We start from the raw sequence: 15,173 nt of genomic DNA on the forward strand, positions 1-15,173 counted from the left end.
GAAAAAAAGTTTTTTTTTTTACTGGGGGAATGGGGTATAGAAGTGGGGGAGGGGGGGTACAGCAGTGGTCACAGGATGCAGGGGCGGTGCAGCGGGCATCCCAGATCCTTGCTATGGGCGCTGTGAGGTAGGCAATATCCAGAAACTGTCGGCAGTGCGGGCTTTAATAAAATGGCATCCAGAGTTGGCACATGCGCAGATTGCGCTATCGGCTGAATGACAAGCCGAAATTTCATCTGCGCACACGAAACCTCCGGGCACAGTTTTCCTTGAGACCGCTTCTGGGAGATCAAGGTTCTGAAGGCAGCATGTGCGCAGATTAGATCTTGAGCCACAGCTCCATCTGCGCACTTGCCGACTCCGGGCGCCAATATTTGAAGCCTCACCGCCGACAGAGGATGGCACCTGCCTCCCTGCTCGCAACATAGCAGCCCACAGCACAGCACCCGCAGCACCCCCAACATTTGTCCTGCCTCCGTAAACTACAGTCGGATTAGAAGACGCACCCCTCATTTTCCTCACAAATTTTTGTGAGAAGTGCGTCTTATAATCCGAAATATCGGGTACATATGAAGATAAGCCATTAGGAGTTGTAGCCGTGAGTAGACGGCCGCTTACCTGGCAGCCTCTCTTTTCTATTTCCATTATACATTTGTCCATGAGAAGTGGGACCATCAGTCCCGAATTTTCCTTCTCAACAACTTGTCGAGCGTCGACCCCAAATATAATGGGTTCTCGATCCACTCCAAGACGGTCTGCTGAGTTCTCCCACTGCTCCAGGAGGTTCAGCTTCACATAGATTAGGCCCCGGGGCTCCAATTTCACCGCCAGCTGATGGGTTTTTGTGACCCTAAAAAGTGCCGGCAAGATGACAGTCCCGTGGCAACAGACTCTGTTCTTCTTTGGGGTTGGGTCCCAACTGAACACTACGAGTTTTAGGTGCTGGGCATTCTCCAGCTCAATATTAAAAGTGTGATCCATATCTAGGAAGGAAGTCCTGCAGGTCAGCAAAGCCGTTCTCGCTTTATTCACAGAGTCAACCTGGATAGCGCAAAACACATCCTTGGAGTCGATTCTCGGAGGCTTTAAGTCCTCGGCTCCGTAGAAATGAACGCTCATGAGTCCAGACACGTACTGGAAACACTTTGGTTGATCGGAAAAGCTGTAGTGCCGGAAGGCATCAATGTCCAAATCCAACTTTGCGTTATTACCCGATAGGGACTCCTTTCCCTTGGTGGGCCTGCCCTCTCCTCCTCCATGCTTTCCTGACTTGGCGATAAGCTCGGGGGAGTCGCCATCGCTGAGATATCCCCCTTTACTGGAAGATTTGGACGTCCCAGAATTTTTCTTCTTATAGCTATGCTGGGAAGAAACGCTGCTATCCAGGTGATAGCGGCTGATAACGTTCCTGCTGGCGGCAGCCGCGGCTTGCCCGGAAGACGATAACGAGGTTGCGTGGCCCGTTTCCTGACCGTTTCCTTTCGAGGCGGAAGACGGATGGTCGGAGCTTGAATGACTCCACGATGTTCCTTTGACGCTCAACTTTCTGCTGAGCTCCGGCAATTTTTTCATCTTCATAGACAATTTCCGCACCGTCCTTGGAGATTTTATTTTATCTGGGAGAGACCAATTGATGCTTCCTCCTTTCTTTCCGGGGTTGGGACTGCAAGGTGGAGAGAAGTCACCAGATACCGGAGAAATAACCTTTGGACCTAAGGAAAAAAAATTAAAAAATTAAAGTATGAGATTTTTTGCAAAAATTGATCTTTTTTTGTTAACCCATATATAGGCTTTATACCACGCTGATACTTTGCACATTAACCCATTCACTCTTGGACACTTGTATGCTGTAGGGAACGGAAAAGCCCTGCAGCAGCTCTCCTCCAACCATAAATGGTGGCCTTTTAGAATTTATTTTATAACGACATCTCAGAACTTCCACCTTCATTCTAAAGACATTTTCCCAACAAACTAAAAATACTCCGGAGCGATCGGTCCACATCGTTTCATAACAGACATAAGAGGTTTCCAGGAAGAATTTTAAGAGGGTCCTGGCGGTCAATCAGGAGAAACATTTTTACGAGGGGAACGTGCTGTGCAATAACAGAAACCGGTGCAATGCTCGCTCTGGGATTAGGAGGCGGACGGAAATAATCCAACAATTCTCATGATTCCCAGGATTCTAGATTGAAATTTATGAGTTATCGCCATCTGCAAATTTGTTATTCTGGTATTCATTTTGCAATTTCTATTTTGACGACAGCGGAGTGGCAGCAGCCAGCTTATCTTTCTCTTGGCCCAAGGACGACTCGAAGAGAGGGCCCAAGGACGACTCGAAGAGAGGGCCCAAGGACGACTCGAAGAGAGGGCGCAAATCGATTAACAGGATCCGGTCCATGGATAGGATCCCATAGAACCACTTCTTAATTGACGGCATCTTCATTGGATTAGTCGGCCTGGCGCATGTCATATGCATGTGTGATGTCATGCCAGGCCGGCTAATCCGTATAAGATGCTGTCCGTTAAGACGTGGGTCTCAGATCTCCCTTCATTGACCACAGATCAGTGACGAGGCCGATGGACGGCATCCTGAAAATCGATTTGAAGCAAACTACGCCAGGCATGAGAGACACTAACGCAAAATTAGGTGAAAAGTATTTATAAGAGTTGGCGGGCTCCATGAGAGTACCCATACCCGTCTACACTTATTACATCTATGAAAGTGCTCACTGCTCAAGAAAAAAAATAAGTTTTGTAGTGTCTAGAAGATGATGTTCCATCCAAATATATCTAATGAATGATCAAAACCCATAATTTTATGCCCCCACCCCCATACCAAAAAAAAAAAAAAAATAATATGCACAAAAATTAATACAGATTTGCAACTGAAATGGCAAAATAATATATGGCATTTCAGCTGCAAATCTGCGTGTAAAGTCCCCATGCACATTGGATGGCTGTGAGCCGCTCTCTTCCGACCCCTCCATACACCCCTCGCTCTGCCAGAACCCCCAGTGTTCTCCATGAGAGAGACATTTTCAGGCGTCTCCAATGGTGGTTTTCTCTCAAAATAACAAAAGGAATGGAAACAAGAGATCGGACATGCCAGATCCTTAACTTCTTGGACAATAATTAGTCCGCGTTGCCCCATACAGTAGTCTGTAGGGTGAACTAGTCTCCATTGGCAGGCCTGACAGTCTAAGGCTATGTGCGCACTAGGCCGTTTTTACCTGTGTTTTTACCCGCGGTTTTGCTGCAGAAATTTCTTGAGAAATGTTTAAAATCTTTCTGCAGACATTTCCCAGCAAAACCTATGAGAAAAAAAAATAGCTGTGCGCACGCTGCGTTTTTTTCCTCAAGAAAATTCTTTGTGAAGATTTTCTTGAGAAAATTTCTTGAGAAAATGAGCATGTCACTTCTTTTCCGCAGGTACCCCTGGAATTTCACGCCATTCACTGTAATGTAATCGCGAAATACTGGGGGTATACCGCAGGTAGCAAATAATGTGTGGTATACCCCAGGTATAGCCACGGTTTACCTGCGGTAATGCTCATCGCTGCCTGCGGTTTTGCAGGAAGTGATGTCATTATGACAAGAGGAAGCGGAGCAGAGTAAACACACGTCACACTCCCTGGACGCCGCACAGAAGCACTTATGTGTGACCTCCAGGTGCCCGTGCAGTCTGTGTCCCGCTCCAGCCCCGCGGCTGCCTGCCCTGCAGTGTGTCAGTGTCTGCCCGCAGTATTAGCAGCTTGTCACGCTGACGAGCGTTGACTTCAGGAGGTGAGATGAGATCATTACCTGCTGTGATCTCCTGCCTCCTGACGTCAGCGCTGTCACTGCCTTCTATGCCCGTCTCGCGAGCGGCCCGAGACGGTCACTAGTGGTGACTTCACAGGCTCTCGCGATACTGCTGAGAACGCGGCGGGCATAGAAGGCAGTGACAGCGCTGATGGCAGGACTGCAGGAGATCATCACAGCAGGTAATGATCTCATCTATGCTCCTGACAGCAGCGCTAGTCATCCCCTGCAGTGACCTGGGCTGACCTATTGATGTTAGCTCAGGTCACTGCATTACTCTCCCAGCCAATGGGGAACCTTCTGTTCTTCACTTACTGGGACAGTGACTATGGTATGGATCGTCGTGGAACCCCCCCCTTATTGGATTACGCCGGACCCGGATTTGATTGTTCTTGTCAATAAATTGGTGAAAGAGGGAATGTGGGGAGTGTTTTTTCAAACAAACTTTTTTTGTCGTCTATTTTTTATTTCTTACTGACTGGGTTGGTGATGTCTGGTATCTGATAGACGCATGACATCACTAACCCCAGGGCCTGATGCCAGGTGACATTACACATCTGGCATCAACCCCATATATTACCCAGTTTGCCACCGCACCAGGGCAACGGGATGAGTTGGGGCGAAGAGCCAGAATTGGTGCATCTTATGGATGCGCCAGCCACTTCTGGGGCAGCTGCAGCCTGCTATTTTTAGGCTGGGGAGTGTCCAATAACAGTGGACCTCCCTAGTCTGAGAATATCAGACCCCAGCTGTCTGCTTTACCTTGGCTGGTGATCCAATTTGGGGGGGGAATCCCACGTTTTTTGTTTTAAATTATTTATTTAAATGTAAAATAACAGCGTGGGGTGCCCTCTGTTTTGGATTACCAGCCAAGGTGAAGCTGCCAGCTGTGGTCTGCAGGCTGCAGCAGTCTGCTTTACCCTAGCTGGCTACAAAAGATGGGGGGGACCTCACGTCATTTTTTTTTTAATTATTTATTTTTTGGCTAAATACAAGGCTAAGCACCCTTTAGTGCCACATGAAAGTCACTAAAGGGTGCCAGCTTAGAATATGCAGGGAGGTGGGACATTATATATGTCTCTCTCATCTATCTATTCATCTATCCATCTTTCCCTCTATCGATTATCTATATTATTTATTGCAGTTAAGCATAAAAAACGCAGGGACCAACCTGCGGAAAAACCACGACAAAATCGCATGCGTTTTTTCCCACAGTTTTGGTGCGTTTTTTTACCGCAGGTGCGGTACTCTTCAACTCCCAGAAGTTTCTCAAGAAATTTTCTTGAGAAAAATCACTTTTCTAGTGCGCACATAGCCTAAGGTGTATGGGGGTCTTTAGTTGTGGGGGGGGGGGGTGTCTTTAGTTATAGGGTGTTTGTAGCAGGTTTGTCAAGGACAAAATTACAGCTTGAGTGAATGCAAGAAAAATTGGAGAGATATAGTCCTGTGAAAAACAAAGATTACAAGAGAAGTGACCCTGAGCGATCACAGCCTTGTATCCGGACACCGGGCGACATGTAAAATTCCTCAATCCAGGGTCAGAGCCGCAGATTTTCCAGGAATAGCTACAACAGCAAAACAGTGAAGAAAAAAAAAAAAAAAAAAAAAAAAAAAAAAAACCACAAACACAAAACCCACATTTGAAGCATGCGACTATATATATGATAACATAATAAACGGCCTTGAAGACATTCCTTCCTCTCAACCACATGTGTCAAATTCTGGCCCGTGGGCTGATTTTATTTGGCCTTCTATGCTAGGGGCCCACTAACCTGTCCAGAGGGCCATGCGTGGGCCCACTAACCTGTCCAGAGGGCCATGCGGGGCCCACTAACCTGTCCAGAGGGCCATGCGTGGGCCCACTAACCTGTCCAGAGGGCCATGCGGGGGCCACTAACCTGTCCAGAGGGCCATGCGGGGGCCCATCTTTGCATCTAAACCAAGCAACCTGCTGCACTGCATCTGTTGGGAATCTATAACTCCCAGCATGTCAGACTGACGGATAGTGGTAGTTCGACAACAACTTGAGTCCCGCAGGTTGCTGAACCCAAGTCCAAAACACGACCTTCTCGCTAATGTGAAACGATCTCCATTATTGCATTTAAACAGCTACGGAATCACACCACCACCCAAGCATGCAATCCAGCAGCTGCAACTACGACTCCCAACATCCCCCGAATCTGGATCAGAAGGACGGCGCTGATGCAGCATTAAGGACAAACGTCGCTTCTATCCATATTTTCGCTATGTATACACGTGGAGCGCCTGTCCGCAGCGGTTTATGGGGGCGGGGGGCGCTCACGTCGCAGACGCTCTATTTACCAGAGCAGGACAAAGCCCCTCTCATACTGCAGGAACAAGTCACAGAAAAGCAGGATATTAAACTTTCCCCGCTCTTCTGGCTCCGTTAACATAACATCGCTCAGATTAGATTACATAACAGAAGACGACCCGAGAGCGGCAAAGAACATTTATTGAGAGACATGTATTTTATTTTCTCTTCCCCTAAAACTGCCTCAACAGCATAAAGGCCGCGGACATGTGAGGAAGAGAGAGAATATAATATATACGTGTATACAGACCATTAGGCCCAATAATATGCCGGGATCAAAAAGCCCTGCCTGAAAGAAAAACTGCTGCCCATAGCAACCAATAGGAGCAAAGCTTTCATTTCTAAAACAGCTCTGGCAAAATGAAACCTGGGCTGTGATTGGTTGCTATGGGTATCCAACTTTTAATTGAGGCCTAGTGTTTCTCCCCTCCACCCCCAACTTCCAGTCTAAACCTTGTGGAACCAAACGTGCCCTTAACAGGTACCATCTATACAATGTGCATGGGAGAAACCCCGGATCATTTGTTTTGGAGGAAGTTCCATGGAAATAAACATGATTTGGGAAAAGCTCAGACGCTGTCCATAGCAACCAATCAAAATGGTTTCCTTAAGGCAACTGCTCTACTTTTCTATGGCTACATTTGATAAATCTCCATCAATGATACCAGAAAAATATTTCAGAAACTTACCAGCAGCCCTAGGACCACCCAATACCATGTTCCCCAGCAGCCCTAGGAGCACCCAATGCCATGTGCCCCAATGGCCCCTGCCAGCAGCCCTAGGACCTCCCAATGCCATGTGCCCCAATGGCCCCTGCCAGCAGCCCTAGGACCTCCCAATGCCATGTGCCCCAATGGCCCCTGCCAGCAGCCCTAGGACCACCCAATGCCATGTGCCCCATTAGCCCCTGCCAGCAGCCCTAGGACCACCCAAACCCATGTGCCCCATTAGCCCCTTCCAGCAGCCCTAGGACCACCCAATACCATGTGCCCCATTGGCCCCTGCCAGCAGCCCTAGGACCACCCAATACCATGTGTCCCAATGGCCCCTTGCCAGCAGCCCTAGGACCACCCAATACCATGTGTCCCAATGGCCCCTTGCCAGCAGCTCTAGGACCACCCAATACCATATGCCCCATTGGCCCCTTCCAGCAGCCCTAGGACCACCCAATACCATATGCCCCATTGGCCCCTTCCAGCAGCCCTAGGACCACTCAATACCATGTGCCCCATTGGCCCCTTCCAGCAGCCCTAGGACCACCCAATACCATATGCCCCATTAGTGACTGCCAGCAGCCCTAAATACGGTTTTAGTCACTGTACACTGAAAGGAGTGCACAAATATGGAACCATAACTCCCATTCTCTTCAATGGAAGCTTTCCGTAACCAAATTTTCTCTCATTGTAACACAACACTACTTACAGGAGCTGCACGAGATCGTGCAGCTGTGGAAGCAGAGAGCCTGGGGTCAGAGGTAGCCGCACTCCCCATACAGAAGGCAGAGACTGTTTATTACAGTCACTGCCTTCTCGATCGCTGTATACATAGCGCTGAATAAGTGGAGTCTAAAAAGGAAGTGTTAACAGCACGTGTCTCAGATCTACTGTGCATGGGGAGGTAGCAGAAGCTGCTGGCTACTATACCAGCCCTTGTTATACAGAAAATCAGGTAAGAAAAAAAATAAGAGGGGTGTTGAAATACACTCCAAAAAGGCCTTCTCTGACTTAATAGGGAGTACAATCAGTAAAACAAAAAAATAAAATAAAATAGCATAACTGGTGAGGAACATTCTTAAAAAACGTATTTCAGTGATCCCCGCATATCAGAAAATAATGTATTATATATATATACACATACATACATATTATACATACCTAAACCTCATTTGCATATCCAGGCTGAGGTTTTTTTTTTTTTTTTTTTTTTTACACACACACACACACACACACACACACCTTTTTATACCATATGTATGACAAACAAACAAGAAAAAAAACACACATACCTGATCAGGGACAAGGTTAAATGGTCTGGTCATGTACTGGATAAAGGGCGTTGTCTACTTTTGGAAATTAAATGCATGTATTTGGGGATAAGAAAAAAAAAAAAAAAATTGCAATTTTGTTTCATTAAACTTTTTGCACCGTTTGGCTTTTCTGGACCCTTTATTCCCCCGCACAGTCAACCATGATGTGGTTGTGGTCAGAAAACAGCAGGGAGCTCAGAAAAAGATGGATAAACGAGTTACAAAATCCTCCCATTCAACAGACAGAAGCTCACTGATGGATTCTCAGTTAACCCATCATGCAGCCAGAATAGACAGTGCAGCACACAGGCTATAAGGCAAATATTGTAAAAAAAATAAATAAATAAATAATAAAACCCAATTACAAGATTAATTTTTAGCCCAAAATACATGCATTTATTGGGGGGGGGGTGTTACCCAAAAGGTATTTATCCCCACAAGTGATCATAAAAACAAGTGAGAGAAAAGTAGTGGCTCATTCACTTTGGTGTTAATTGGTTTTCCTGATGAACCTCTAGAATTAGCAGAAGGGGCACAAATCACAGAAAAGTGGCATCTTTTTTGGCCTCACTAGAAGCATGCACACGTCTGATGTCGGATTATTTGGACCACACGGATAGAAGCGTGCTGCTCGTATGTTATATGCATGTTATGCTGACGCTTTGAGCTTATGCAAAACCTCAACCAGAACAGCCAAGTGCAAGTTATAACATCTCAAAGGCCCAAACACACAGAGGGTCCTACCAGGGTCCAGAGCTCCGCACGCAGGTGGCTCCTCTGCAGACGGGGGTGCTGACGTCTTGCACACAAATCTCTGCTTGCACAGCTGCACGCCATAGTCCATGGAATCCAAGGAATCTCCATTCTGATCCGTGGCTGGAGCCTGCGGCTCGCCCGGACCTGGCCTCGCAGGTACCTCCGATATGTCATGTCCAGGTTCACAAGCGTTCAGGTCCGTAAAGCTTTTGTGGCCGATGTAAGGTTCATCGTCCTCGGGGATTGGATTGTACCAAATTTCCCCTTCATCATCGGCATCATTGTCTTCACTCAGATCAGAGGTGGCAGCGGGCGCTCGTGGCACGGCTGGTGCCGGGAGTGCGGTCTCCGGAGCTTTGCTGGACACGTCTCTGTCCGGTCGCGATAGTTGGAGCACAGTCTCTTTAATGACCACATGGCTGGCGTTCCAGGTCTGATGGCTCCGTTTCTGGCCCTCGGACACGTGTGGGTACTTGTGGGTGCTCTGCGTCAGCCAGTTGCGTTTTTTGGAGACTGTGATGTGGTTGTTTTGCAGGTTGTGTTGGTTCACCTCGGTGACTTTAAGATCTCGTCTGATGACTGCCGAGGTGTAGGTGTTCTCGATGAAGTCTGTACCAGAGAGAAAACAAATCGTGAGAATCAACCATTGTATAGTCAAAAAACAAGTGCAAGGAGACTTTGCGGAGGCGTGAAAAGGGTCACCACGGATAGAGGAGGTCAGAGAAGTCGCTTTATTGTACGCTTATATTCAGTATTGAGAATAGGGGTCTGAAGTCTCTGGTATCGGGGGCTTGCCATCTCTCACTATGGCCCGGCTTTGCAAACACGAGACCCCATTCTGCAGATTATTGGGGAAATCTTCACGCAGACCTTTAATAATGCTGCCATCTTCCACTGATTAGCTACCAGCTCTGCACAAATTCAAGAAGTGTCTGCAAGATGCTATTAAAGAGGACCCGTTCCCATAAATATACTTTTTACTTTGTGCAAATGCCGCTGTTCTCCTGAAGGGTTTCTTCAGTTCCTGAGATAACGCCCCCTCTTCCCTTTATATAGATGTAGTCTTGTTAGCCAACTGGGTGTGGACCTGAATTTGTCCACTGAACCGTTAAAGACCACTCCTACTTGGCTAAAAAAAAAAAAAAAAAAAAAAGACACTTTATGTACAGGGAACATAGGTCGATATCTCAGGAACAGAAAGGAGCAGGAACAAAAGCAAAAAAGAAATATTCAAGAGAACAGCGGCGTTTACAAGAAGAAGAAAAAAAAAAACAAAACAAGATTTATGGGAAATGACAGGATTTAAGATCTGTAAATAGATTAAAGTGTATGGTATCCGACTACAGCGCCCCCACTAGAGCCAGGCCAGTATTGCATGGCCACTGGATGGGATCCCTACCTGCCATCACCCGCGGCTCCTCCTGATTAGCCGGCCTGGCACGATGGCTGACAGCGCTGCGCTGGCGACACGCAGGACCCAATCCAGCAGCCACAGACTACTGCAAATATACGCACTTCTCTCCATCTACCACCAATGAGAAGCTACAGTCCCCTGCACAACCAGATATCTATAGCACGGTACCCAAATACTCAGTACTGATGGATGGCAGGTGGACCAAACTCACTGTTTAAAACCTGTGTATAGTGGGATATACCGGTGCACAGCGATGGACAAGCCAGGCGGATACTGCTGTAAAGAGGTGTCATTTAGGAAGTTATACTACTAAGAAATACATACTGCACAGTATACAATTCTGCAAAAAAAAAAAAAAAAAAAAAAAAAGTATAATTGTGTATACTGGTGTGACAATCCTTATAGCTCCGTGGTACCAAAGTCCTGGAGCCCACGCTCCACAGTACATAGATCCACAGAGAACTATAAGTAGCACGGGCTCCAGATACAGAATTTAGCCCGAGCGACATCTCCGGCAGCGTTTCAGCACGTCACAATGGACGCGGAGATGACTGCACGGGATCTTGTTAATTGCATCCATTCATCAGCTATTAGCATCAAGGGCACGATTACGGCACAACATATGCTCTCCATTCATCGCTATCTACACGTCCTCACAGGCTGCACAATACCGCCGCATTAAACCCTTGTTTACCCAATCCCTTCTATTAATGTCGCCCTGGATAATACCGAGATTACAGCAGGCAATTTGTAGACACTGAGCAGGCCTCGAGCAGCGCGCAATTCTCATCCGGCCTCGCTCTCCGGGAGCAGGAGGGGGGTGGGGGGGGGGGTGAATATTGGCAGAATATAATTTGGCCATTCAGGTTATGTGAAGCCTGTGACAGCGCTGGGTACGATACCACGGACAGGTTTATACTTGTGCCGCATTCCTCCAAAATCTCAGTGCGGACTGGAAGCCATCGCTATCTCCAGCATCGGCAGAGGTGGCATTAATACTGACAATTAGGGCTACCAAATGCCAGACACGTCCTGGGGTCAGCAATAAAAAGAGCTGTACCCCAAAATCATAAAAATCAAGACCTTCATCTGTTGCCAAATTGTTACCAACTGTATTTCTAGGAAATATTCCATCATTACCAATACCATCCGGACTGCCTAGATTTACCAATCAGCAATTTCGAAAACTAATGGCCGGTTTAGGGTATTTTCACGCTTGCGTTTAGCGCAGTCCGTCACTATGCAGACTAGCGCAGTCCATTAACGCACTGCGCTATTCTCCATAGACTTGTATGGACGACGCACTGTAACGCAAGTGTCAGCAATGCATCCGCTGGACGACGCAGTGTCGTTCGGAAGGAACGCAGCATGTAACTTTTTTTTGAGCGGCAGAAACCATTATTTTTCACTGCGCATGCTTTTTTTTTTTTTAAAAAAAAAAAAATATATCATACTTTATTTTGCTTCTCAGTGGCCGAGCGCTCAGCTGAGCGCCCGGCCGCCGGCACGTGAGAGCGATCAGCTGAGCGCCCGGCCGCCGGCACGTGAGAGCGATCAGCTGAGCGCCCGGCCGCCGGCACGTGAGAGCGATCAGCTGAGCGCCCGGCCGCCGGCACGTGAGAGCGATCAGCTGAGCGCCCGGCCGCCGGCACGTGAGAGCGATCAGCTGAGCGCCCGGCCGCCGGCACGTGAGAGCGATCAGCTGAGCGCCCGGCAGCCGGCACGTGAGAGCGATCAGCTGAGCGCCCGGCAGCCGGCACGTGAGAGCAATCAGCTGAGCGCCCGGCAGCCGGCACGTGAGAGCAATCAGCTGAGCGCCCGGCAGCCGGCACGTGAGAGCAATCAGCTGAGCGCCCGGCAGCCGGCACGTGAGAGCAATCAGCTGAGCGCCCGGCAGCCGGCACGTGAGAGCAATCAGCTGAGCGCCCGGCAGCCGGCACGTGAGAGCAATCAGCTGAGCGCCCGGCAGCCGGCACGTGAGAGCAATCAGCTGAGCGCCCGGCAGCCGGCACGTGAGAGCAATCAGCTGAGCGCCCGGCAGCCGGCACGTGAGAGCAATCAGCTGAGCGCCCGGCAGCCGGCACGTGAGAGCAATCAGCTGAGCGCCCGGCAGCCGGCACGTGAGAGCAATCAGCTGAGCGCCCGGCAGCCGGCACGTGAGAGCAATCAGCTGAGCGCCCGGCAGCCGGCACGTGAGAGCAATCAGCTGAGCGCCCGGCCGCCGGCATGTGAGAGCGATCAGCTGATCGTTCACAATAGTCTGCTGCCGGTAAAACTGTAAAGAAAAAGAAAAAAAAAAAAAAAAAAAAAAAAAGCTTTCCGTTGTTTCGTACGATCCGATGCATCCGTTCTGCCATTATATGCAACACATCCGTTGCATCCGTCACAACGCAATGGATGCCGTTCAACGCAAGTGTGAAAGTAGCCGATCCAATAGCCGGGAACGAGCGTGCCTTCAATCTCACTCATTATTGGCTCATCTACATGGGCCAACAGTCCTAAGCAGTTATGGCTAATTATATACCAGCCATATTTCCTCGTCTGGATGACGGATAACACAAACCCCGGCCTATCTTGTGACCCAACCAGTCTGATTGAAAACAGATGAAAAAAAATTGTTAAAGAATTAAGTTTTAACAATAAGACAGGTCATAGCGCTTCATGATTTTTTTTTTCTTATGCAAGCAACGACACGAGTGTACCCAAGGCTATCGGAAACCTGAGACTTTAGTGGTTTTCAAACTTTTTTTGCAGCGATTTTTCAGTTTTTGCAAAACTATTTGCAAAAAAAAAAAGAAAATAGCCAAGAGGGGAAAACAAAAAACAACAACCTCAACGAGACAAATGCACCAACAGAATGGCTGTTTGCTAAGAAAAATAGCAACATGACTTGCTGTAACTGGGCCCGGCAAGCACAAATCTGAGGCTGCCAAGGATAGGGACGCACGGGAACGGAAACGCTCACTGGAGCAGTCAATTAACACTCCGTCTCCATAAGTGACCTTTAGGTTGTGCGCTTCCTCTTGGGATTATATTCACTGAGCTATTTTTATAATCCCAGTGGCCTGAATGTGGGAACGGCTGCTCTGTGCAGACGCTGCACTGATTTTCAGCAATCATTTTGCATTAAAGGGAACCTGTCAGGTCCAATATGTTGCACCCAGGACCACGAGCAGTCCTGTGCATATTGCTATTCCCTGCCTAACTGTCCCTGTATACACTAGCATAGATAAAGAGATCTTTACAAAAAGTATTTCTAAAGATCTTTTATCATATGCTAATGAGCGCAGGGACTAGTCACCTGGGCGTTGCTTCCCTTGCTAGTAACCCCCATTAACATGTTAGTACATCCCTGTGGACCCCTGTGGGTGTGCCAATGTACTAATGAATGCGCAGCGTCACAGGATGATCTCTCACCTCTCCGCCGCCATTGTGTCTGACGCAGTATTTCAGCTCAGTGCGCATGATCCCGGACTTCCGTCATGCGCACTACTTTAGTTTGAAGCCAGGACGCGTACACCCGGTTTCATAGTGCACGTGACTGGAACTCCGGGGTCATGCGCACTGAGCTGAAATCTAGCATCGTACGCGATGGCAGCGGAAAGGTGAGTGATATCATCCTGTGACGTTGCGCATTCATTAGCATGATAGCACACCCACAGAGGCATAGTGACTAGCAAGGGACGCAACGCCCAGGGGACTAGTCCCCGAGCTCATTACCATATGATAAAAGATCTTTAGAAATACTTTTTCTAAAGATCTCTTTATCTAGGCTAGTGTATACATGGACAGTTAGGCAGGGATTAGCAATATGTTCCCAGAACTGCTCATGGTCCTGAGTACATATTGCACCTGACAAGATCCCTTTAAAGCAGCCTGAAATGACATGGATCGGTAAAATAATGACATTGCTCCAAACGGCATAAGAACAGCCTGTAATAGTGCGGAGCGCGGCGTCCTGATCCTGGGACATCAAACATTGCGGAGGAAGAAGATGGCAGGAGCTGGACCTGACGGCAAAGAAATGTCAGCAGTAACGGGGGGGTGGGGGTCCTGATAAGGGTATATAAATCCGGGTTGTATTAAGTACCGTAATTCTGAGATGAAGGTTGCAATACTACCTATCCAAATGACTCAAATTAATGATCACTGAGGGATTCACTGATGAAACCCTCACGATCATACCAATGATCCCACACAGGACACTCGTTCTTGAGATCAGTGGAGGGCACAGAGGTGGGTTTCCTCCAGCGATCACAGGATAGGGGGGCCAGCTGTGACTGTGGGATCACCCCATTAATAAGTGGCGTCACCTTGCCAGGATCCTCATGCAGGAGAATGGGTAGGAATACAGAACAGTTTACAGCTGATCACTTGTGGTCCCAGCAGAGGGAGACTTGGTGATTGACTCTTCCCAGAGGACCTTATAAACATGCATTAGCCAAAGTGGAGATCCCCCTTTAAAAAAGGGACTGTCTGCACAGAATGAGTGGTCAATCCAAGTACAGGCGTTCGGTGCATTATGGTGCGGCTAATCATTAAGTGCTCCTTCCCACCTCCTTGTTGTCCCTCCATCTCTGGCTCTATAAAGCCAGAGCTGTAGAAATTAAAAAAGGTGGAGACAGAAAACAAGCAGGTGGCAATGTGCACTTTAGTGATTGACCCCGCCATGGTGCACCGAGCACCTGGATTTGGATTGAACAGTAATTCTGTGCGGACAAATTCCCTTTAAGGCTAGTTTCACGCTTGCGTTGAATCCGCTGGATCCGTTGCTGCGTCGTTTTGACGTATCCGTTATTTTTGTGGTGTCAACGGATCCGTTATTTCACAGGAATCAGTTAGCT

The 15,173-nt window shown here is 48.1% G+C and overlaps 1 protein-coding gene across 2 annotated transcripts in view; it reads right to left on the reverse strand.

Moving 5' to 3' along the window:
• Positions 1-15,173, reverse strand: part of SYDE2 (synapse defective Rho GTPase homolog 2) — a 41,221-nt gene that overhangs the window by 17,031 nt on the left and 9,017 nt on the right. For both annotated transcript variants that reach the window (XM_075320517.1, XM_075320516.1), the window contains exons 2-3: positions 8,904-9,524; positions 619-1,712 (exon numbers count right to left, since the gene is read on the reverse strand). In XM_075320517.1, coding sequence (XP_075176632.1) covers positions 619-1,712; positions 8,904-9,524 — 1,715 coding nt within the window. The remainder of the gene's footprint in view (positions 1-618; positions 1,713-8,903; positions 9,525-15,173) is intronic.

The sequence above is a fragment of the Anomaloglossus baeobatrachus genome, chromosome 8 (assembly GCF_048569485.1).
Source record: "Anomaloglossus baeobatrachus isolate aAnoBae1 chromosome 8, aAnoBae1.hap1, whole genome shotgun sequence".
Taxonomy (NCBI): Eukaryota; Metazoa; Chordata; class Amphibia; order Anura; family Aromobatidae; genus Anomaloglossus; species Anomaloglossus baeobatrachus.